Source organism: Drosophila innubila, assembly GCF_004354385.1.
Source record: "Drosophila innubila isolate TH190305 chromosome 2R unlocalized genomic scaffold, UK_Dinn_1.0 1_C_2R, whole genome shotgun sequence".
NCBI classification, from domain to species: Eukaryota; Metazoa; Arthropoda; class Insecta; order Diptera; family Drosophilidae; genus Drosophila; species Drosophila innubila.
Window position 1 is genome coordinate 4046304 of NW_022995374.1, and position 24039 is coordinate 4070342.

At 35.5% G+C, this 24039-nt stretch overlaps 4 protein-coding genes across 12 annotated transcripts; 1 reads left to right on the forward strand and 3 right to left on the reverse strand.

Annotated features, from left to right (window-relative positions):
- Nucleotides 1–36: 36 nt before the first annotated feature.
- Nucleotides 37–5818, reverse strand: LOC117782855 (tetratricopeptide repeat protein 37). The gene is made up of 13 exons (XM_034619920.1): nucleotides 5643–5818; nucleotides 5370–5581; nucleotides 5122–5314; nucleotides 4415–5010; nucleotides 4281–4358; nucleotides 2673–3084; nucleotides 2421–2603; nucleotides 2167–2351; nucleotides 1317–2105; nucleotides 814–1245; nucleotides 580–754; nucleotides 334–521; nucleotides 37–272 (listed from the first exon to the last, which is right to left on the reverse strand). The coding sequence occupies exons 1-13, from the start codon at nucleotides 5730–5732 to the stop codon at nucleotides 113–115; spliced, it is 3693 nt and encodes a 1230-aa protein (XP_034475811.1). The 5' UTR covers nucleotides 5733–5818; the 3' UTR covers nucleotides 37–112.
- Nucleotides 5819–6213: 395 nt separating this feature from the next.
- On the forward strand, nucleotides 6214–8004 carry LOC117782872. 2 transcript variants are annotated; one of them, XM_034619960.1, is made up of 3 exons: nucleotides 6214–6528; nucleotides 6582–7698; nucleotides 7903–8004. In XM_034619960.1, the coding sequence occupies exons 1-2, from the start codon at nucleotides 6263–6265 to the stop codon at nucleotides 7654–7656; spliced, it is 1341 nt and encodes a 446-aa protein (XP_034475851.1). In that variant the 5' UTR covers nucleotides 6214–6262; the 3' UTR covers nucleotides 7657–7698; nucleotides 7903–8004. The 2 variants fall into 2 exon arrangements, with proteins under 2 accessions (XP_034475851.1, XP_034475850.1); XM_034619959.1 differs by having other exon boundaries at nucleotides 6215–6528; nucleotides 6582–7695; nucleotides 7901–7997.
- LOC117782877 (NSFL1 cofactor p47) lies at nucleotides 7944–9722 on the reverse strand. Its single transcript, XM_034619970.1, has 5 exons — nucleotides 9513–9722; nucleotides 9244–9431; nucleotides 8757–9182; nucleotides 8354–8701; nucleotides 7944–8299 (listed from the first exon to the last, which is right to left on the reverse strand). Exons 1-5 carry the CDS (start codon nucleotides 9612–9614, stop codon nucleotides 8167–8169), a joined length of 1197 nt encoding a protein of 398 aa, XP_034475861.1. The 5' UTR covers nucleotides 9615–9722; the 3' UTR covers nucleotides 7944–8166.
- A 167-nt stretch (nucleotides 9723–9889) lies between these two features.
- LOC117782866 (aldehyde dehydrogenase, dimeric NADP-preferring) lies at nucleotides 9890–18289 on the reverse strand. 8 transcript variants are annotated; one of them, XM_034619934.1, is made up of 13 exons: nucleotides 18167–18286; nucleotides 18041–18073; nucleotides 16831–16898; nucleotides 16414–16472; nucleotides 13848–14028; nucleotides 13557–13778; nucleotides 13325–13488; nucleotides 13038–13268; nucleotides 12775–12972; nucleotides 11676–11791; nucleotides 10973–11108; nucleotides 10618–10777; nucleotides 9890–10033 (listed from the first exon to the last, which is right to left on the reverse strand). In XM_034619934.1, exons 1-13 carry the CDS (start codon nucleotides 18237–18239, stop codon nucleotides 10019–10021), a joined length of 1656 nt encoding a protein of 551 aa, XP_034475825.1. In that variant the 5' UTR covers nucleotides 18240–18286; the 3' UTR covers nucleotides 9890–10018. The 8 variants fall into 8 exon arrangements, with proteins under 8 accessions (XP_034475825.1, XP_034475829.1, XP_034475824.1 ...); XM_034619938.1 differs by having other exon boundaries at nucleotides 10627–10777; nucleotides 18167–18275; XM_034619933.1 differs by lacking the exons at nucleotides 9890–10033; nucleotides 11676–11791 and adding exons at nucleotides 10063–10431; nucleotides 12388–12503 and having other exon boundaries at nucleotides 18167–18289.
- Between the last annotated feature and the right edge of the window lie 5750 nt (nucleotides 18290–24039).

Genomic DNA, 24039 nt, shown 5'->3' on the forward strand with positions numbered 1-24039 from the left:
GTGTTGTTTTTGGAAAGTTAAAAATTGGAAGGTTAAAAGGATTTCTTAATTTTTTTTTTAATGCTTATAAAATATACATTTTTTGAGCTTATTCTCTATAAATAAATATTTACTAGCAAGCAGTTATACTAGCTAGTAACTGTCTGGCTTCTTTGTTGGTTGGATTTAAGCGAATTGCGCATTGAACGAGCTTCAGAGATTGATTTTTGTCCACAGGTTCCAATGCGCGGCTGACATAAATTCTTGTTTCCGCTTCCTCGCTGGCTTTTATGCTAATAATGAATTTTTAAATAGTAGTCAATTTAAATATGTAAAAAGTAACAATAATCATACCTGCAACGCAAGTTAATGTGCCCCAATTTGAGAGCAATCAAAGCTGTATTGGATGTAGCAAGTTGATAAGCCGAATCCTCCCGGAAATAATCAAGCAGAAACTTAAAAAAGACTCTGCGTAACCCGGCGTGCTGTGGAAACATCCGTACTTGTGTTTGTAGATAATTAAGGGCCTGCCGGGCACCCGCCTGTTGAGAAGAGAGTAAAATTTAATTTATTTGCAATTTAAATTTAATTATTGCTTACATTGGTCAACCAATAATAGGCCGTGAGATAGGCAACATCTGCACAATGCTCCTCACTGAATTGATGAGCCTTCAGCTCGGACATAATCATCTGGCAAAGATCGCTGTCTCCGTGCAACACACCCAAAGCACAAGCTGAATACAAGGCTTGAATGGGCACGCCCTTAAGAAGTAAGCTAAAGAGAAATGGAAAGTTATTAGACCTGACAGATACAATAGAATATTATATGTTTACCATTGATAGAGCACTGTTTTGGTATCTCTTTCGCCTTGGAATTCATAGACCATGGAGGCCATAGCCACCAAAATGGTCGCTGCCTTTTCATCATCTTGGCCAACAACGCTGTCCAGCACCGAGTTGTAAATGGAATATGATTGCTCCAGCTGTCCAGAACGATAATAGGCCAAGGCCAAGCCAATGATGGGCTTAAAGGTAGCATGCGAAATGGCATTAAACGCTTTTACCGCCTTCTCAGGTTGACCAAGTTTCAAGTATAAATAGCCCAGGTTCGTGTAAAGCTTATCTCGATCCTCGCCAGGATCAGACTGTTCACAGGCACGTGTGAAGGCATTGATTGCTTGCTGATAAAGTTTCTGGCGAACGCACAAGAATCCTTGGAACGTGAGCGATGAAATGCTCGCATCCGTTTCCTCATTTTGGACATACCTTTGAGAAGAAGGGAATTATAAGTCTAATAATGGCATACTTAAATTAATTAATCTTAGCTAACAACACACCAATTGATTGCATCCAAGGCATATATATCCGCATGCCAGTTTTCAATGGCATGCTTATTGTGCGGCTTGTTGCGCATCACCGGATCGGAAATCACTTGGCATACCCAGTGGGCATATCCGACGGCTGCCTCCGGATGATACTCAAACTGTTGGCAATGACGGAAGAGATCGAAGGCCTCTTCCTGATCGGCAATTGTCTCCGCCACCATGGCCTGTCCAATCCATGCATTTGGATATATGGGACTCGATTGTTGGGCACGCTTAAAGGCCTCGTTTGCCAATCGAACCTCGCCCAGTTTTATGTACAGCACACCCAGATTTGTCCAGGCTGTGTAGGATTTGCGCTCCAGCATAACCGATTGTATCAAACAATGCTGAGAAACTGCCAGATTCTCGTTGGCCACATGCATATTGATAACGCCCAATAGATTCCAGTTTTGCCAGCGATTACTGTTCTCTTTGATGGCCATTTTGCACACCTTGGCAGCCGTCTCCAGATGATCCTTCGCCTGCTCCGGCATGTAGACAGCACTATAGTAGCTACATGACGCCAATTCGTACCACAAATATGTGTTTTGTTTCAGCTTTAAGGCGCACAGGAAAAATCGTTGAGCCAGTTGCAACAGATCCTTGCGTGACAAGTAGGCAATGTCCTCCTCACGTTTGGCCAAACTGCCAGCGACATCTAAATTAGCCAGGGACTGAGGCAGCTGAGCTGTCTGCACAAAGACGTTGGCTGTGAGACGCCATAACCAGACCATTCCCTGTGCCTTGGGTTGCAAAAAGGCGCTGTGAAGATAAGTTGATAAACTGAAATAAATATATATATGCATATGTAATAATTTTAAACCTTTGCAGATGCTCTACAGCCAGCTGGAAATGATCCTTGGCACGTCCGTAAATATTCTGCGACTTTAGGTTGTTGGCCAGGCCAATATGCGCTTCGGCGGCGCCTTTCAAAGCCGGCAAGTAATCGGGATGCGTTTTGAGCAGCACATCAAAGTCAACGATTGCCTCGGGATACATGCGAATAGTCTGTAAATTATAGCTGATATTAATAGAAGCAGCTGATTTAAATATATTTTATTTAAATTAATTACTTACCGTCTTAATGACCGCCAATTGCAGTTGTGCATAACGATTTGCTGGTGAGAGTTCGAGTATTTTTTGAAAGACACGTATGCCGGAATTATAGGAACCACGTCCCGCGTAAGCATCACCTAGAGATTCCCAGTAAACCATGCATTTAAAATCATACTTGATGGCAAAGCGAAAGCATTGAATGGCCTACAAATTTAAATATAAGAAATATATTATAATAATGTTCAGAGTTGGAAATCTCTCTCTAAGACATACATTATCCCATTTATTCACTCGTAAAAAGTGTAATCCCAGTTTGTACTGCAAGCGAACAGCTTCGTCGTTGTTCAAGTAACGCAGAGTATTTAGAAGCAGCGTCTCATTTAGATCTTCCTCGCCCAACTGCTGATAGATGCAGCTCAAGCTATCGACGGCCTGTTCGGACAACGCATTGAGACTGATGCACTTTTCAAAGCATTTGCGAGCCCGAGTTATATCTCCATTGGCCTGATACAAGCGAGCCAAATAGTCAAAGCATTCGGCAATGTGCGGCTGCAACCTTGTGGCCTTCAACATGCAGTTGAGTGCTTCATCGTAATCCTGTAGCTTCATATGCAGCTTTCCACGTAGAAGCAGCGCTTCAAAGGAATCGTTGCCAGCCATAACTTGTAAAGCTTCTATAGGTGATCTACAATTTTAATTTAAAGAAGAACAACGAAAAATTATCTTTGTATTGAAGAATATTCTCAAGATTTCACTTTAAATCAACTCCTTATATTATAATTAGTATAAAACAACACTTAAATTATGATTCATGGGAAATTGCACAAAAATTTTGGACTTGTAAAGTTGATAGATCAAAGTCCTGCCAACTTCAAACTTTCATAACTTTGCCAAAACTGAGCCGAATTTCATGCGGAATGTCAATTTGATCATGATTTAGTCTCTAAATTGATTCTACATTTAAATTTTTATCATCTAGAAAATTTGATATTTTTTCGATTCTAAGCCATCTATCATCCAATTTTCCATACCTACCCCTTGACATTTTTTCAAGAACTTTGATCTCTCATAACTTCATCAAAAATTAACCGATTTTCAAGCGAAATATCATTTCGATCATTATTTGGCCTCTAAATTGATTCTGCATTTAAATTTTTAACATCTAGAAAATTTAATATTTTTTCGATTCTAAGCCATCTATCATCCAATTTTCCATACCTACCCCTTGACTTTTTTTCAAAAACTTTGATCTCTCATAACTTCATCAAATTTTAACCGATTTTCAAGCGGAATGTCATTTTGATCATGATTTAGTCTCTAATTTGATTCTGCGTTTAAATTTGTATCATCTAGAAAATTTGATATTTTTTCGATTCTAAGCCATCTATCATCCAATTTTCCATACCTACCCCTTGACATTTTTTCAAATACTTTGATCTCTCATAACTTCATCAAAAAGTAACCGATTTTCAAGCGGAATGTCATTATGATCATGATTTAGTCTCTAAATTGATTCTGCATTTAAATTTTTATCATCTAGAAAATTTGATATTTTTTCGATTCTAAGCCATCTATCATCCAATTTTCCATACCTACCCCTTGACATTTTTTCAAATACTTTGATCTCTCATAACTTCATCAAAAATTAACCGATTTTCAAGCGGAATGTCATTATGATCATGATTTGCCCTTTAAATTCGTTCTGTATTCAAATTTTGTTCATTTAAAAAATTTAATTATTTTTCACCAAGACTCGACTTCGATGATAAGGGTCCCCCCTTTGAAATTTCGATTTTAATGCAAAGATGAAATGTCGGTGTGACATTTTTTTTTTAGACCAAATATAATACCCTTAAGGAATAACATAGTTCCTTTACTTACAGTACATATTCAGCTCGAGTAACATCGTCGATATGAAGGGACTTTAACTGTTGAGTGTCGCCGAGTTTATGATAACAACTGAAAGTACAAATTGTTATATTAGTTAATTATAGACAATAATGAATAAAACTAACCGTGCCAAGGCCTTAATATTTAATTCGCTTTCTGGGAATCCCCTTAGCAATTCGACAGCTTCTTTTAACTTGGTTGGATCGTTCTCATATGATAGACACTGTGCATACTCTTGGTTCTCTCGGCCTATCTCCTGCCACAGCATCAACGCCAGTCTATATGCACCAAGTTTCATATGGATGCGTGCCAGCAACTGAAGTGTCACCTTGTAGCTGGGATGACATTGCTGTGCCTGCAGTGCCAACTGTCGCGCCGGAATATATTGCTGTTGCTGATACAAATCAAAGGACTTGATAAGGAGCGCCAAATTGGAGTTGGCATTAAATTCCAAGAGTTGCTCGGCATAGGCTTGTATCGGGAATTTCAGTTCCTGCATCCAAGCGTCCTTATACGGCCGATCATGAAATTCGCAATAGATCTTACAAATCCACTCGTAGCCATAAACCGCACGTGGATGAGATACGGTCATGTTGCAGGCGTGTCGTAAGCAAGAAACAAGATCCTGTTCCTTATAGAGCCACTTTAAGTAGCGTTTATATACCATGCTTTTCAGATCCGCATCGCCAATGCTCAGTAGAGTTTCCATGCTAATTTTGTACTAGAAAATAACAAAATAAGAAACTATATAGTATATATTGTTCATATATCTATCATATTTGGAGGCTGTCTTGTTGGAGCTTGGTATAGGTTTATTTTTATGATTACTTACAAGATCATTGTCCGTCGCTGCTATCTCTATATCAGTGCTAAACCATATTCTTCCGAGATACTCTTGAATTTTATTGATATTTGCATCTTCACGATTTTGCGCTCTCTTTTTAAATATATTTAAACAAGCCTGGGACAAGGTAGCGTCTGTTGCCAGCGCAAACAGTTTTTCGTAGTAATCCAAACATTTTTCACTGGAATTTTAAAAAGAATTATAACGAAATAAACAAGATTGTCCGGCATATTTACGGAATTAAATCCACTAGTTGATCATAAATCTCTGGCAGCTCTGCACTTGGCGCACAATTTGCTAGTCCTTGTAGGGCAACAGTTGCCGGTCCTTCCGTGTGCTCCATGGACTTTCGCAGATATTTCGCCGCCTCGGCCTTATCAACATTCTGATAGGCAGCGCCGAGCAACAAGTAACCCATATGATTGTTTGGGTCACTTTTCAGTAGCCGCTGAAATAAATGTCAGTCAGCAAAACAAAAACAATTTTTACGGATTTTCATTGGTCATCACTTGGCACTTGTGTATGGCGTCTCCATATTTGGCCAGCTTTATTGTTTCCCGAATATCTTTAATAAGCGCTTTGGATTCTTTAGAACTCATTGTATTGTTATTAATAAAGTACTTTAATTTAGTTTTATTTCAACGAAGGTGGCAAAAACAGTGTGACCCTATGATCAAATTATATTCAACAATAAGCAGAAAACATTGCGTTTAGCCGAATTGAATATACCCTGTTATTTGTTATGCGCGTAACGTTCCTGGAACCAAAGCTATAAGTCGTAAAATATAAAAATGTAAATTAAAATAAAAACACAAGCCGATTAAAAAAATTTGTGTCTCAATTGTGTTGAAAATTTAGAAATAACAAGTTTATAAGGCAGTCAAATCTGAATTAACTCAAATAACAATTTAGTCTATGGCATATGGTAATTTGCCGATTTAATAGTACATTTCAAAGGGTTTTAATTACAATTGAAAATAGATTTTTAAGTAGCATCTCACGTAAAAACGATTTAATTTAAGCCGTCTGTAGCAGTCGTATAAACTTGCTTAAGTGCTACCTCAACAGGTAGAGCAACACTGGCCGCTGTTTGTCTCAATTAGTTGCCTCAACTTAAAAGGTATTAAACATGCGAAAGTATCAGCAACTGGCACTGTTGCTCATATCCTGCTTCAGCGTTGGCATCCTGATGATGTACAAAAGCGAAAACAATCGCCTGAAATATGTGCTCAAGTATGTCAACTTCTTTGGACGCAATGATGCCGCCGTCCTGCGACGCCTGCAGAATGGAACGGAAACCGAGGATGAGCAGCAGGTGCTGAGGACAGCATTCTCCAAGCCATTGCCCGTTTGGCAGCTGATAGGCGACTCCTTTCATGCTTATTCCGCATATTGGTAGTAAATATTCACATTGTTATTGCTTACAAATATTAATCAACTGTTGTTAGGAAACGGAATGAACTGGTGGCTGGAGGAGAAGCGCATGTTATTGTTGTGGGCAGGAAGGGAGCTGTTGTTGATTTTCGCTGCAACTTTGAGGTCGGCGGACGCAGCGTGCAGGGTAAATTTCGTTTTCAACGGGATGCAACTGAAGGCGTAGTCGACGACAATGGCGCCACATTTACCTACTACAATTTCTTCTGTCAAGTCAGCCGTAACTTTGGACAGCCGGATTACGTCTCTTTTAGCGACACTACGGCGTCCACAAAGAGACAGGTGAAATTACGTTTGCGTTATGTGAAACCCACAATTACCAACACAGCTACAAAAAGCACAGCGTCCACTCCATCCGTCCATGTCAGATTACCGGCAACGATTTGTGTGGATCTTGTCAGCTTTAACATGAGCTCAACGTTCGCACGTAACGCGGACGCAATGCTGCAGTTCTTTCTGTTCCATCAGGCACTTGGTGTGGAGCACTTTCTGGTCTACAACTATGATGAGCTATCAGAGAATGTGGTGCGCCTGTTGGAGCGCACCAAACTGCATCTATATGGACTGCCGTTTAATTTTCCCTTTCTACAAACAAATACAACAACTGCCCGCATTAGGCAATTGATTCTTTCCGATTGCCTGCTGCGCAATGTGAACTATGCTGGCTTCACCATGCTATTGACCCCCAATGAGCTTGTGTATCCAAATGCACGCTTTGCCAGCGATACGAAACGTGCGCTCCAACAGCAACTGCGTCACTTCTCCACAGAAACATGCCGCTTTGAGTTGGCCACATATGCCGTCTGCTTTGATGAGCATAAAAAGCTGCTTTTGGATAATGTCCAATATGATCCGGAGGTGAAGGCGCCGCATAAGTTAATATTGTATCGCTTGGAGTTGCCGCCGGCGCAGCTGCTGCTGCCCACGGCGACAACAGTGGAATTGCCACTGTCCAGCGGACTGGCGCATCGATATGTGGACTGTGAGCAGGTGGGAAAGGACGGACTCCACGACTGGCGAAATGGGGTGCGTGAGGATCTAATGGATCACATCAATACGCTGCGCAATGAGGTCGATTTACTCATTTAAACTTAAGTCTAGATAGGTAGCAACTTAGTTAGATTTAGATGCTTTTGAGCAGGGACTGTAGCAGCTACAATTTTTAAAATAAAAATTATATAATGAAAATTATTTGCTGATTTTTATAAAAATGTTGAAAAATCCCTATTAATTTTAATATTTATTTTAAAAATTAAAAATAATTATTAATTTCAATTTTTATTATTAAAATCAAAAATAATAATTATTTGACAATTTCTATTATAGCAGTCCCTGCTTTTGAGATATACAATTCTTGACTGCCATAAAGCAATGCATACGATTGAATTATATATTTTACAATAATAAATAGACAATTATAAAACATCAAATAGGCAATACAATGTGTTTTTCGAATGTTGTAGTTGTATTCATGTATCGCCCATTGAATGCACCATATCCATTGTTATTATTAGTATTATTTGTATGTAGTTTCAATGCCCTTCCTTCTCCATATTAATTCGGAACTATTCACTCTTATCCTGGTGAGGCATTGCTAACTTATTTAAGGCGCTGCATCAATGCAGCATTCTTGAGGCCAGCCTTCTCAATTGTGGAATCATCATCGCTTAGCTCGCGTGTTGGAAACGAGGAAACCAACACAAAGTTGCTATTCGAATATTGCGGACGTGCGCTGTAATAGATTTTCAATATAGTTGTGTCTACAAATTGAGATAAAGGCAATTACGTTTGTATAAAACGACGTATGTCCGAGACGGTGTGTGTCAAATTGAATTGAGCCGCCAAACGGGAACCATCTGCTAGACGAATTTGCAGTGTAGTCAAAGGAGCCTCAGCATTTAAATTGAGTTCATCACGCGCACTAGCCTCCTGATTGGCCACATCTCCGGGAGCGACGGCAGACGCAGCGACGGGATCTTTATTCATGACAATATTGCCCACGGGACTGCCAAGCTTCTGTCCTGAGCCCTTGAAGGTTTGTGGCGCTGCCTGACGCTTGAAATCCTCATGTCTATGATCCTCAACATCAACATTTACCATGCGTCCCATTTCCAACAATTCTTGAGGTATTTCCCTTTAAATATATAAGCTTAGATACAACAATTGAGTTGGTTTGCTGCTTGATTTACCCTCGCATAACTGTCTCCAGAAATTCCTTGTTTTGTGGATCATCATAGAGACGCAGCTCACCGCCATCAATTGAGAATCCTTGGCTCCATAGCTTAAGTACCACTACGGGTTTGTTTTCCGCCGGCTGTGCACCGCGATTGACACCCACTGCGGTGTGGTCGGTGTCCGTCATGCCCAGACGCATGCCTTGTCCCCAGACACTGCCACTGGCGTTTGCTGTTCCGCTCGTCGATGGACCCACTCCAACTTCAGCTATGTTCTGCTCCTGAGCCGAACGCATCATGTCGGTGAGTTGTTCACGGAAATTCTTACGCTTAGCGGGTCCCAACACTTGTTGTCCCGAGCGATCCGAGCCGCCAGCATAAAAGGCCTGATGATCTTCATCATTATTCGGCTGCTTGGACATGTCACTAAGCGTGGCAAACCTGTGTGCGTCAGTTGGGGCAATTATATATATACTTGAAAGCGGATAAACTGTGTGCTTACTTTGGTTTAGCAGCAGTGCCCTTGGGTGGAGCAGCACTTGCCGCCGTAGCAGCTTTTGTGGCCGTAGCCGTAGCCTTTGCCGTGCTCGAAGTTGTTGCCGGTGTCGGCGTCGGATTCTCTGATGACGCAGCGACAGTTGGAGCGGCAGGCATGTCGGACTGTGTACTCCAGTAGTTGCCAAGTGCTTGCTTTATATTCAGTCAGTTAAAATAAAGTACTATGTATATATATTGACCTTTCTTTGTTGACGACTTTATGTTCAACTTTACCTCAATATCCCAGTCGCAACTGGTTAAGTAGAATTTGGCTGTATTTTCATCGGTGCCAGTTATTTCAATGAATTGTGCAATTAGATCGCCGCGAGCGGCCATTCTTACGATTTTCTATGTATATTTCTGTGCGAAAACAAAATAAATTAAAATCCAAGTAAACGATAATGATAGACAAAAAATCAGTGTGACTCCACAAAAAAAGTATTACTGTTGCCAGTGTGTCACTACGCATTTTTCAATAAATGGGCTAAATATGCCAGACCATATATCATGGTTGCTATGAAACGCTGTAGTCAAGTTTTGATATCGATTACGCTGATACGGCCACACTGAAATCAAATTTCAAATAAATAAATAAAACGCTCATTTGAAAGTTGGTTTTTAACATTCACATTTTTATTAAATAGCAACTAAATAACAATAACTAATATATATTGTAGTATCCAATAGCATTACATCACCCACCGATATGCGTATTAAAAGTACAAATTGCATGCTTTTATTTAGTTTGATTCTTTCTGAAAATATAAATTGTTACACATGGCATAAATAATAGAATTTAATTATACAAATACATATTTTACGTTTCCTAGGAGCAAAAGCAAATTACATAATTAATTTATTTACATGAAACAATGTTTACCAGTGTTAATATCAGAAATGCGAATATGTATCAAATAATATCGTATTAGTTTTGAAATCAAGAGTATGTATGTGCCTTAAGATCATAGTTAGTATAAATAATAATAATAAAAAGAACCCCACAAAAATAAAAATGAAGACACTAATACTAAATGCTAGTGCATTTTCTGCGAAGGGTTCCAAATGTAAATGTTAATATAAATCCACTGGCTCATGGTGTAACGATTTAAATCCGCCATTGATGCAATTTGTTTTAACGCGACAACAGCTTGCCCTAGAAAAGTGGACATTGTGTGTGTTTATGAATTGGGATTCGATTTGAATTTAAAGCAAATATTCGTGTGCAGGTGAACAGTTGAACAGTTGGGCCGCGAAATTGTGTATGATATGCATGTAAAATAATTACAATTATTAAGATTCGTACAAACACAATTGCTAGAACAATGGCTGCAAAATGTACCTTTCTTACCTGTAGGTAATAGTTGACCAGCACAGTCAGACCCACGCCAAGACCCACAGCCAGAACATGCGACAGATGCAAATTGGGCAGCGGACGTCGTTTGCGCAACAGGAATGAGAGCAGAGAGGCCTTGCGATCCGAATACGGTGGATAACGAGCTCTACAATTGTTAACATTTCAAATAATTAATATTTATTGATAGCAGAGAAATAAAACCCATCACTCAATAAGTCCCGAGCCTAACTAATAAAACAGTTCAAAAGTAGTAAAAAAAAAAAACGTGGATTTTTTATTAGTGGTACCAATTATTTGTCAGGTCCGGCACTTATTAAGTGATGTTTTAATGAATACTTACGATGCCATCTTTTCGCCAATTATAGCCAGATCCTTGCCCAGGCACGACTTCTTATGTGTAAACGTGTCAAACCCATGTTTGCCATGATAACAGCCCATGCCGCTCATGCCGACACCGCCAAAGGGAATTGTGTCAACTGGTAAGAAAAGTCCCAAAAAAAAAAAACGTTAACAAATGCTTAAGCTAATTTTATTATATATTAGTGTTAGATGCAATACTGCAATATTCGCAGTCATAAATTCACTCAATTCACACCAATCACCAGTTGTTAATTAAAAATTCGCACTATTATTTATCAACAATTTGCTAAATTTGTTTTAAGCAAGCATTTTGTAAGCGATTAATGCCATAATACCAATAAAAACAATTAATTTGAGCCGAGTCCAAGAAGCATTTTGTTAATACCTCATATACAAATGCATAATAATAATTATTTTCGCTGTCGTGTTGTGTGTACTTATGTGTCCGGATAACGCTTGTGTACTGGGATCGGCAATTGTCGTTGATTTTGTGTTGATTTTGCAAACAAACAAATAATAATCAAACTAATTTTTGAGCTGTGTTCGAAACTGTGTAAACGATTTGTGCATTAGTTGAAGTGCATTAAAAACGCATCTAACAAAAAACACTGGGCAATTGTAAATAATTACTTAATTTACTCTATTTACTTATGTTATATATACATTTATATACTCATATATACCTCCAACATGCATTATAGTTTCGTTGCTGCAGAATCCGCCGCTTGTCGTGTTTTTCTTGAACTCATTGATCAACTTATTAGAGTTAGAGAATACGTAGATTACAAGTGGTTTCTCTCTATTTAAGTTGCGTAAGTGTTGAGGGGGGGAAGAGGTTTAAAAACAATTAAGATAATACAATATGCTACAATGTATCATTCAAAATGAGCTTGAACTAAATAACTAGAACATATAATGTACAAATTTCAGGAATATGATATTGATGAATTACAATTCGAGTGAACTCAGTGTAGGGCTAATTAACAATTCGGGTCTGAAAGGGAGAAACTACAGTTGCACACAACGCAAATAAGTATTTTCACACATTTGCTTTCGTTGAAATTACAATTTAGTCATACATAGTCAATTTTTAAAACAAAAACCATCACCAAATAAGCTATTTAATTAAGTATACATATTTACAAACGATCAAGAGGGGGAAGGACAGGTATCTAGGGGGGTTTTCAACTTGCCGTAACCATATCATATACTTGAAGCATCATTACACAATCCTTATAAATAAATAGGCATAGAACTTAGTTGGAGAAGTTGCTGGGTTGAAGGGTTTGCTAGGGATTGCTTCATTTGCAACATTAATCATTAACCGTAGCCGTAATATTGGACTCGCAAATTTAACCATTTATTTTGGTTATTGATCTTGAGATCATGGCTTACCGGCATAATGCATTATCGTATCATTCACGCACATTCCGCCTGATTGTGTGCCATTAACGAACAGATTTAGAACCTCAGTTTCCGATGTGAAAATATACAGGACGAGCGGATTTTCTCTAATTGGGTTTATCACATTTTTCGAAAAACAGACGTGGGTCGTAAACAAGTTACATTATTTCATCAATTCAATAACATCAATTTCGCAGGGATCGCAAAACAAAAGTGTTTGTGTGTGTGTGTGATATAAATGGGCATAAGACAAATGATAAAAGAAACAAAAGATAATATAAATATATGTGTGTATGTATGTAACAACAATTTGAAGACAGACGATGATAAATATGGATGCTGTTGTTCTTGTTGTTGTTGGCGCACAGACCAACATACCTGGCATTGATGAACTTCATTGCATCATAGGCATTCTCTACCGTATAAATGGGCAAGATTGGACCAAAGATTTCCTCCTCCATAATGGGATCATTGGGTTTCACATCAACCACAATTGTGGGCTCAATATAACGCTCGCTGGCATCATATTTACCGCCAAGCGCAATACGTCCAGATTTCATTAGTCCCAGGAGTCGTCTGTGCAAGCAAAAACAAAATATTAATTAATGCAAACTCATTAGACATTTGTGCAGTTGAATTACTGGAAATTGTTTTGATTGATGATGCGACTCAGATCGGGGCTGCTTTGTATGCTTTCGCCATACCATTCCTTGAGCACATCCTTGGCCTCAACTATGAACTTATCCTGCATCTCCTTGGAGCAGAGTATGTAGTCGGGTGCAATGCAGGTTTGGCCACAATTGATCAGCTTGCCCCACAATATGCGCTTCACGGCTGTGCGCAACTCCACGGACTTGTCAATGTAACAGGGACTGCAATAGATATCATTGTAGATTATGATTAATTCACTATTTTAATTCCAGCTCACCTCTTGCCACCCAGCTCCAGTGTTGTGGGCGTCAAATGCTTGTTTGCCGCAGCGTGAATTATTTTACCGACACGCGTGGAGCCCGTATAGAATATATAATCAAAGCGTTGATTTAATAGCTCCGCAGTCTCGCTGGGTCCGCCACAAATGATTGGATAGCAATCCTGTTGCCGGTAAAAAATTAAAGAATTAATAACCATGTTGTTTCAAGACTAGATGTCTGCTCACGCACATTGTCCAGATATTTGGGTAATGTTTCGGCAATAAATTTGGCACAATTGCCGGCAATCTCACTGGGCTTGAGTACCACACAGTTTCCGGCGGCAATTGCTGCAGCCACTGGCACAAGCAACAGCTGCAATGGATAATTCCAGGCGCCAATCACAAGCACAACTCCATAGGGATCGTTAAAGACTTGTACATCGTCCAGCATATTAACAAACGACTTTGAGGGCTACAAAAAAATGCAACATATATGATAATTAATTGCCTATATTTAAAGTAAAGTCATTTAGAAACATACCTTCTCGGCCTTGACCCAGTCAGATAGATGATAAAGTATATGCTTGATGTCATTCTTCATGAATTCGGTTTCCACAATTAAACTCTCCTGTTTGGGACGTCGCAAATCAGCCTCCAAGGCGCTGATAATCTCATTTTCATGCTCCTCATAGCAACGGAGCAAATTCTCCAATTGCTTGCGGCTATAAATAAATAAATAAAATTTGATTTAGTTACTAAAAAACAATTAAAATAATTATTTTTATCTATGCTTTCCTAAAGCAAACTTAATCTTAAACAATGTTTATTAATAAAAATACGTTAATTTATAAGGAATTTCAACACAAGGCTATAATACTGTCTCAAGGGTATACTAGAGTTACAAATAGAATAATTAGAATACTTAAAGCAGAACTATTAGTAACAAGTTTTTCTACTAATTTCCATATCAACTTTTCTTTACGTTGAAGAATTTTATTAGAATTGTGAACATGAGTTATGAAACATTTCTAGTATTAATGGAACTCGAGCTACGTTAAAACTAATTAGATTTTGTACGCTTTTATTTATAGCTTAAAACATCTGAGCACCTGAACACCAAAGTCAGGCCAAAACAAAATCAAACAAAAAAAAAAAAAGAAAGAGAAAAAAAAGAAGAAAATTTAGCTAATCACAATGCAAGACAAGTACTAATACAGAAAATATCTAAAGTCATTGTCGACTGACTGTTGTTGCTGAGTAAGATGGAGAAGGTCAATGCTAATTTGCCGTTTCGATAATAAATTATGCAACGTTTGATTTTGAAAACGATTCTACGTTTTGTGTGACGCCACAGATCGACATCAGCTGCTGTTGGAATTGAAATGAATTCAAGACGGATTAGAACTAAGAAACCGGTTGAGATACCGGCTCGTAAGATGGCCCATACTAACAGGATTTTGTTAGATTTGAATTAACTGGGGCAACTATTAGAGGTAATCAACTTTGTGCTATATAACAAAACACGATTACTATTATGTTTATATTTTAAACGCTGACAATGACGGTCAAGTTCAATTGCAATTGAAATTGCACTTATTAATTGCCAAACATAAATCATATAATTATACCTTATAAATAGATATATATATAGAAACGATCGTTGTGCATATCAATGAAGCAATTATAGCCATTAAGCACGCAATGATGCGGCATAAACTCTGATATTCAATATCAATATTTAGAAACGCTTTGACTTTGGGCGACAATATACATACATATGTATGTATTTTTATATGTATTACGTATACGTAGATATTTCTATGCGCTTCTATGAAGAAGTAGAAGAGCCAACTCAAAAAAGGCGAAAACAATCGCAGAACTCGACACGTTTGTTCCGAGTTTATTTGAAAAAAGAAAAAGATCATGAAATTAAATGGCTATCAACCTTGAGGGTGTCCAAAGATTTTGACCGCACTTCCGTTTCACACTTAAAGTCCAAAGATATATACATATATACCTATACAAATATTTCTATGTATGCTTAAGCATATACATAGTTTTTTGTTTATTAACATATCAATTTTGATCTTGACTCTGACTCTGTGTGCAGCTGCTATAGATATATATATATATAAATAGATAGATACTTCCATCCGTGTGTTGTGACCTGACTAAAGGTTTAAAGTGCGATTAGTCTAGCAATTATTCTAGTTAATGTATTTAACATTTTAATGACTATTAAAAAAAAATGTAGCTTATTTTCCAGTTTGAACTGAACTGAAAATCAACTGCGAAGTACAGCAAAGATCAAAGATCCCAACCTGATTCTCACTATAAAATATATACATATGCATGCATGCACATTTACATTTGTTTGTGCTTGTATACAGTTCGTCAAGTAATTGTTTTGACAAACAACAATTCACATTTTAGTTAAAAAAAAAAAACAGTTTAATCCAATAAGTCTTATTATTATACATTTTTTTAAGCAAATAAAATAAAATACAATTATAAAAAACTACCCGGAAACTGTATTTTAACAAAAAAAATTAAGTAAACTGTATAATATAAAATATGATTGAGTTATAAATATAGAATTTCTGCATGCATGAATGATTCTATTTTATGCTCACTGTATTATTGTATGTCTGCATGTTTGATTCATATAAATAGTTATCTACATTTCTTATCAGAGCTCCAAGCGACAAAGTTCAAGTGAAATGAGTCCAAAAGCTTTCTGTTTCAGTGTGTATGCGTGTGTGTGTGTATGCGTGTGTGTGTGTGTGCGTGCGTGTGTGTATTTGTACTGTGATCCCACACTGAACTAGAGATGTACTTAAGTGCTTGTTTCTACATATGTACATATGTATGTACATATGTATTTTTATTTGTTCATATACGTTAATAGCTACTTTCAAAAAGCGCTGAAAAACGTTGCGACATCTCTTGGATTTAACATTACATTTTACATAAACGCAATAACGCCAACGACCTAGTTACTTGTACTAGTCAAAAAAATAAAAAAGAAGTAAACGAACTACTGTTGCTTTTTTTTGGGCTTTGCCTTTGGCTTCGGCTTTAGCTTTGGTTACAGTTACTATACTTACCGAAAGCTTACGTTCCTGGTCTTGCCGCTGGCGAATGCGAGGCGAGCACGCTGCAATGTCTGCTCGTTGTTGTTGTTCATCGCAATTGTTGTTGTTGTTGGTTTTTGCACATTCGCAATGATCAATTTGTGTGGCGGAGTTACATGCAACACACATACAAACGAACGTTGTATGTACGCATATAGGAAGATAACGAAAACAAAAACATAAAGGCAAACGAAAAAAATCAAATAAAATCTGACAAAAATAAAGGCTTAATGTTTGTTACGTGCACAAATGTTCGTTAATAATCGTTATTGTTGTTGTTTTTGTTGTGCTCGCATTAAATTGCATGCACAAGTAGTTTTGTTTATTTGCTTTATTATTTGTCATTTACGAAACATTTGCAATTGCAATTGGAACTGGAACAACACTCACATCATCGAAGTTTGCCATTATGTCAGGCTGTGAAGTGGGCGCGACGTTTTCGCTTTCTGTTTCAGCTTCTGCAGAATACAAACAAAAAAAGAAGAGAAACACACAAAACTAGAATATACAACTTTGTTTACGAGTATTCTATGTCAAACACCAGGGCTGACAAACACTATCACTTTTATTTTATTATTATTTATTCTATGTATGAAATTAATATACTTTTAGTGTAGTGGGGCACAGAGAAACATGCAAACCGACGAGGCTGAGATCAAATTAATAATTGACTACAAATTTCCGAGCGACGACGCACAACAGAAAAGAGCACAAGCGACAGCGTTCACGACAACGAGAAGATTGAAATTGAAACGGCGAGCAAGTTGACTACATGAGTCGCAGCCGTTGCTTTAATTGTATTCAATTCTAAAACCCGTTTCAAAAATGCAAATCTCGTACCGCATACCCCTCACTTTATATGGATGCCAACAACAAAACACAAATTGAACTGACTGAACAGCTGTTTAGTGAACGATACCATTTACCGAGTACGAGTACGAGTACCGATTACCGAGTACGAGTATATGTAAGTAACCATAGCGACTACTTAGTACTTGTTATCGTTCAATAGAAGCAGTTCGATAAATAAAAGATAAAAATACGTTACTTCACGAATCAATACGAAGTTAATGCAGATCTAAAATGTTGTTGACATACAATTTATAAAAATTTATTTTGAAATTTTGACAAAATTATGATTATTTTCAGTGCTTACCTCAGCAACACAAGTGTATCAGCAGAAATGCCGGTTGGAACTGAATGAAACATTTGCCAACAAGCTATTCTGTGTTCGTTATCAGTTTTACTAATCTGGGTGTGTATAAACACGAAAACAGTGTATACACAAATTTAAACTGATAAGGACGTTAGGAAATTTGATTGAAGCAACTGCATCGACAAGCTCATGAATGTAATAAAAATTAACTGACTTATCAGCATTATGAATTTAAAAATATTAATGGATAATCTATATGTATTTTTTTAGAATGCGGTAATCGATAAGACAAAATGGATTTACAAGCGTATACCATGAGTCTATTCCCTGGATCAGCCGAAATACAAAATATTGTTAAGTAATGATGATTCAACAATTTTGCAGTCTATAAGGCGACAGTCATCATGATAGGACAAGTCAAACATAATCATTCACATTACTTACCAATATTAATAACAGTCGTTCCATTGCCAGCATCTGAAATTGGCCAGTCAATTTAAAAATTAAACGTTTGTTTATCTTGCTAATCATATAATAATAAGCTTAAGTAATTATTAAAATATTAATTACCAATTATTGTGTTTTTCTCGCTTACTAATATAATAGGTGTTGACTGGGTTTGTTTAACAGAATTTTCAGCCATGTTATAAACGGTTTTTTAACACTTTGGCCTCAATATTACAAATAATAACAGTCGAAGTCCTCGTATACCTAAAATATCAATAATGTAAATTAAATTATTTAGTGTATTTCTGTACACGTTTCACTTAGTATTTTAAAAGTTATCTATCGCTATCAGGTGTGCTATAGAATTTTATATCAGCGCTAAAGCAACCGAAAAAAAGAAACCATTGCTTTCAAATGTCTAAAAGAATTTGGAAAGATTTGACAAAATTAAATATTTATTAATTTTGAATTAAAATATCTTTAAAATTGATTTAAGATACAAAAAAAATTATTCGAAAAGATTAAATTTCTGACATTTAAGGAGCACCAACATTTCGGTCGGGTGTTTTCAAAAACATCTCTATTCAAAATCTATAGAAATTTCTGGAACACACCTGTATATCATATTAACCTAATGTCTAATAACATTTTATATGGTAGCTAATTGTTCGACTGCAATTTGTGACCTTAGGATGTCCTTTAATGACATTCGAACACTGGGAAATTCTTGGCTAAGCACACATGTTCATTTGCCTATAAATATGCAAAAAGAAAGGACATTCACACACACACGTTTTCTCGAACTATCACTTTTGTTATTTGACCAACTGTTGAAAGGGTTTTTGTTGACACGAGCAATTAATTGGGCCTATTGTATATGGTTTGTTAACACCCTATCATAAACAGTTTCAAGGTCACAGTCATGTATGCATAAACTTGGCTAGCACCAGAGACTATTTTAGGGTACCTCAATTGCATAATGGTCAATGCAAATACAGTTAGACAAGTAATTTTTTTGACAAAATCAAAATTTTGATGTTTGTTTTAAATTTTTTTTTTTTAAATAGATGAGCACATTGGATCTCTTAATTTAGTTTTTACTTGTTCTAAGTAACATAAATAACTGTAATAAATTATGAAAGCAATAAAATATGTATTTTTTTTGTTAAAACCATTACTTGAGTAACTTTATAAGTGCACAATGAAGGCATTACAAGCGCTTTTCCCGCTGGGATTGTAGGTCGATGACACTAGGTCACGTTTCTAGGTTTACAATTCAATAACAAATATTAATGTTTATAACAGTTCATAGATTCTTGATTGGTTTCACTTTCAGCACAGCATAGCGCAACAATTAAGTACTAAAAGTGAGTTTTGATAGTCCAACTAATTAACAAAAGTGCTAATTATGTAAGGAAGCAAACACACATAAAATTGTTTGTTTTTATAATCTTTAATCGCGACGGGTGACAAAATCCGATCGTGGCATAAAACAGGCAATACCAACGGTCAATTGTGAACTGAATGATTGTGTTGAGTGAATTGTGCGGTTAGCGATCAGAGTTGACCAACGTTGGAGCTGGCTGCTATGTGGTTGGATACCAGAGCTGGGCTAGTCTCTGGGAGCACTGCTATAATTACAAATGTGGCGCCTCCACTTCACTCCAATCGATTTGTATGCGCAACCTGTCGACGCTTGACGAAACCAAAAACCATTGAAAATTATATATTGAAATCTTAAAAGCACGCAGCGATATTGAAATCGAAATTGAAAACACTCCGCACCGTAAATTAACCCAAAGTGTTGCGCCTGCGAATGTTATACGAGTACTCGTCACCGTCGGCTCAAATCGAATGGATTCACTTGTCGCGCCAACGTTCGAAACACGTCTCTCAGCCGAGTCCGGACAGACCGGCAACTAATGCTTCAAGTTAGGCTCGTGTTCGCCAGTTCCACTCGCATTTTGTATAAACAATTTTTTTTCTTTTTGTATTTTCTGTTTGTTTAATTTCCGCGCACTCTCTTGTTTTAAACAGCTCCGCCAAAATGTAATATTCCAGTTTAATTTTGATCTTTCGCGATTGCTACAAAAACTTTTAATTGACATAATTGGTGGGTTTGGTAAACTGCGAAAACGCGTGTACCACATAAAAAATACTTTTTAGCAGTTAACCGCTAATAAACTAAAATAAGTTTATAATAAAGTTTTTAATTTAAACTCTCGAACATTTTTTTCATTTTTTTACTTTGAATTTAAAATGTATTAATTCTTTATTTTGATATTGTTTTCTAAAATTATTATGAAATAATAAAATTATTATAATTTGTACTGTCTTGGTAGACGTTTAAAATGCAAATAATAACAGCCTAACATCTCTCATTGATGAACGACACACTTAACAGAGTTTGCGCATTAAAAAGTTATAACAATAAAAAGCATAAAAAAAAATAATGTTACGACAGTTCGAAGATTAAATACTCTTGGTATAATAAATTATTTTATTGCTTTAAATTAAGGCTCTCCACAGGAAAGAGAGCTTAAAGTTGCAAGGTCATAGAGTTGGTTAATTTCCAACTGTCATAACTTGATCAAAACCGAACCGATTTTCAACTGGAATGTAATTTTGATCATGATTTGGACTCTAAATTCATTGTTTATTAAATTTTTGTTAATTCAGAAAATTTAATTATTTTCGACCAAGATTCGATTTCGATGCTAAGGGTCCCCCCTTTGAAATTTCGAAAATTCAAAATTTTAAATCTCAAGTTTTCACTTTTAATCAACTCCTTATATATTGATTCTGAGACCTTTCATTTTTTTGTAAAAAATCATGTGAAATTGAACAAAAATTTTGACTTGTAAAGTGGTTAGATCCGCAGTCTGACCAACTTCAAACTGTCATAACTTGATCAAAACTGAACAGATTTTTAAGCGGAATATCATTTTGATCATGATTTGGCCTCTAAATACATTCTGCATTCAAATATGTTTAAATTCGTTCAAATTAAAAAATAAATTCGGTTTGATTTCCTGATTAAAATAGTGTAATAGTCTTATGTGTAGTTTCCTGTGTAAATTCTGAGTTCATAATATGTTTTTTGGAGTTGAACAGATGATAAAAATTCCCCAGAAAAGAGTATAGAAGCTCAGCAAAGTTTACTACTTATTTAGTGAGATCTCCACCTTTTCAAGTAGTAAAGATCGCCTGGAGATCATCGATTGTTTACCTTTTCCATATCAGCTGTTAGCTCTGGGGCGCAAGCAAATAAGCAAACGAACCGGTTATTGAAAAAAGCGTCTTATATTCATTTTTAAAGTATTTTCGTTGTTGTATTACACAGACTGAACAAACCCTGACCATGAAGATTAGACTTAGACCCATAGCCAGACTGTCGAATGTCAGTGTCAATTGCTACTGCCATTAAATGACTATAACAATATGATATGCATTACTTTGCATCTATATAATCTTTATTATGACTGGACTTTGTTTCTATATTCTACAGAATATCCATTAACCAGATATATTTGTTAATTATTTTATCAGAAAGTCACGCAATTATTTTAGAAATATAAAGCAAGCGTCCCAATAAACACATGCTTGCAGTCAACTTGGAGATACAATTACGTGTACTAATAGGTATTTTTGTTGTCCAACTGGTCCCAAATTCTGATAAAAAATTGTTGTGATAATTACTGAAATTATAGCAAATAATAAACATAAGTGCAGTTTGATACATACAGATCTGATTTGAATTACATTTGAGAATTAAATCTACAGTGGAATGCTAGTCAGTACTAAGGTTTTCTTCAAACATTTTTTGCAGTAATAAAATTCTAATAAATTTAATTTTTTTTATAGCACTTTACAGTTTAAACTCAAACATGATTTTTATTTGCATCGAATTTGAACTGCGAGCATTTACACAAAAATATCACATACTTTTAGGCTAACCCCAAAAATCTGTTGATTTAAAATAAAACAAATACCATGGATTTTTTTTATTAGTGTATAATTTATTATTTAAATATGTTATAAAATTTGTTTATCGTATAAAATATACTCTTACTCTTGTCCCACATATATATATTTACATATATATATGTATATATATTTATGTATGCATGTATATAGAAAAATTACAATTCAAGTATTGTATTATTATTTTTTGTTTTTCCTCACTATTACACAATTACAATTTTTAACTGCAACTCGTTATTGTTTATAATTTGTCGCCTTGATCTAAGAGCATTTTCGTCCATATATTTTGTTTAATTTATATTTACTTATGCAAAATAGCTGCAATATTATGTATGTATGTATTTACTTGTGTACCTAGTACATGCTTTTTTTCTATGTAAATATGTTATGTATTTAAGTGAGAAATGTATGAATGTATGCGTAGATTATCTAAATGTATGCCAAAAGAAATGTTGGAGCTCTCGAAGCAAATCAAATAAAGGAGGAGAGTTCCTGTTTTTAAATTTTGTTTTTTCAATAGTTTAAACTTTGCTTTTTTGTTGTTTTTTTTTTTTTTTTGGTAATTTCGTTTTAGAGTTGTATTTAGTTATTACTATTTATGAATGCATATATGTATGTATGTAGTAAGTATGTATATACGTATGCTGCTATCGTATCTACTATTTAAGTAGTATTCGTACTCGCATTGAATGAATACAAATACATTCGTTCGCCATTTGATGAACCAAGCATTTGAGTTGTCGTGTGAGTGTTACAAATATACAATTCGCAGGTAGACTATATGCCTATATGTAGTATTCATTATAGAAATTTTTTTTTTTTGTTATGTATATGAGAAACCAGTAGCTGGCCTACAGTATTTTTTCTTCTTTTTTTTTTTTTATTTTTTTCACTTCTTTTTTTGTTACATTTTTTTCTTTCTTGTTTAATCCTTTAGCGTATTTTCTTTTCTGATCATGCTTATAAATTAAATTTGTACTCGTTTTGTACTCAATTGCTCCATAATTATTACATATATGTATGTTAGTATGTATGCATGCGTATGTTTATATGTATAATGTATATGTATGTATGTATTTATTTATGTTTGCCAAATGAAACATGGATTTAGATACAATGCTGTATTTTGTTTTCGATTTTTGGGAGTTTGTCACAAACTTAATTGCTACTGCTACATTTGTTCTTTTGTTTTTTAATATTCAGTTATATATTTGTTATTAGCGCTCTTGATCTCATTGTTTAAGACAAACTCTTGTCATATAAAATTTATTCAAAATTGTATTTTGATATAAGTATTCATTATTTAGCATCGTTAATCGACATTTTTATAAAAATTTGATTTATAAATAGTATTTTCTTTTATTTTTTTTTTGGGAGTTCTTTTAGTTTGTTAGCTGCTGTTGCGTTTTACAAGATAATTATAATTATATGTATATATTAACTTATTGCTAAATACACATATATACACATGTATATATGTACGTATAAGTATGACAAAAAATTGAATACCTGATTTAAGTTTTGGATTCGTTTTTAGTTCGTTATTAAGCTACTTGTATATGAGCATTTACTTATCAATTTTTTTTTATTTTTATTATATTTTTTTAGCAAAGTTTTTTTTTTGGAATATTTGTTGTATTTAAAAATTAAAATACCTGCTTGAAATTATTATTTTGTTTTTCGTTTTTCTTTTTGGTATGTATTGTAAATGTTTAATTAACTATTTAATGCATAGGCTAGCTGTGTGTGTATGTGTATGGGTGAATGTGAATGTGTGTGGGTGTTAATATGATATTCATGATTCTATATATTGATTTTTATTTTCGTTTTGTTTTTGTTTTTTTTTTTGATTCTTAAGCCTTTGGCAAATTGTTCAGTATTCATGACTTTTAGTTTGTTTAGTGTTTAACATACTTTAATAATCTTTAGATATACATATATAATATATGTTGTTTATAAATGCTTTTTATTTTGAATTATGGCATTTGGTAGTACTTAAATCTCAATCTTGG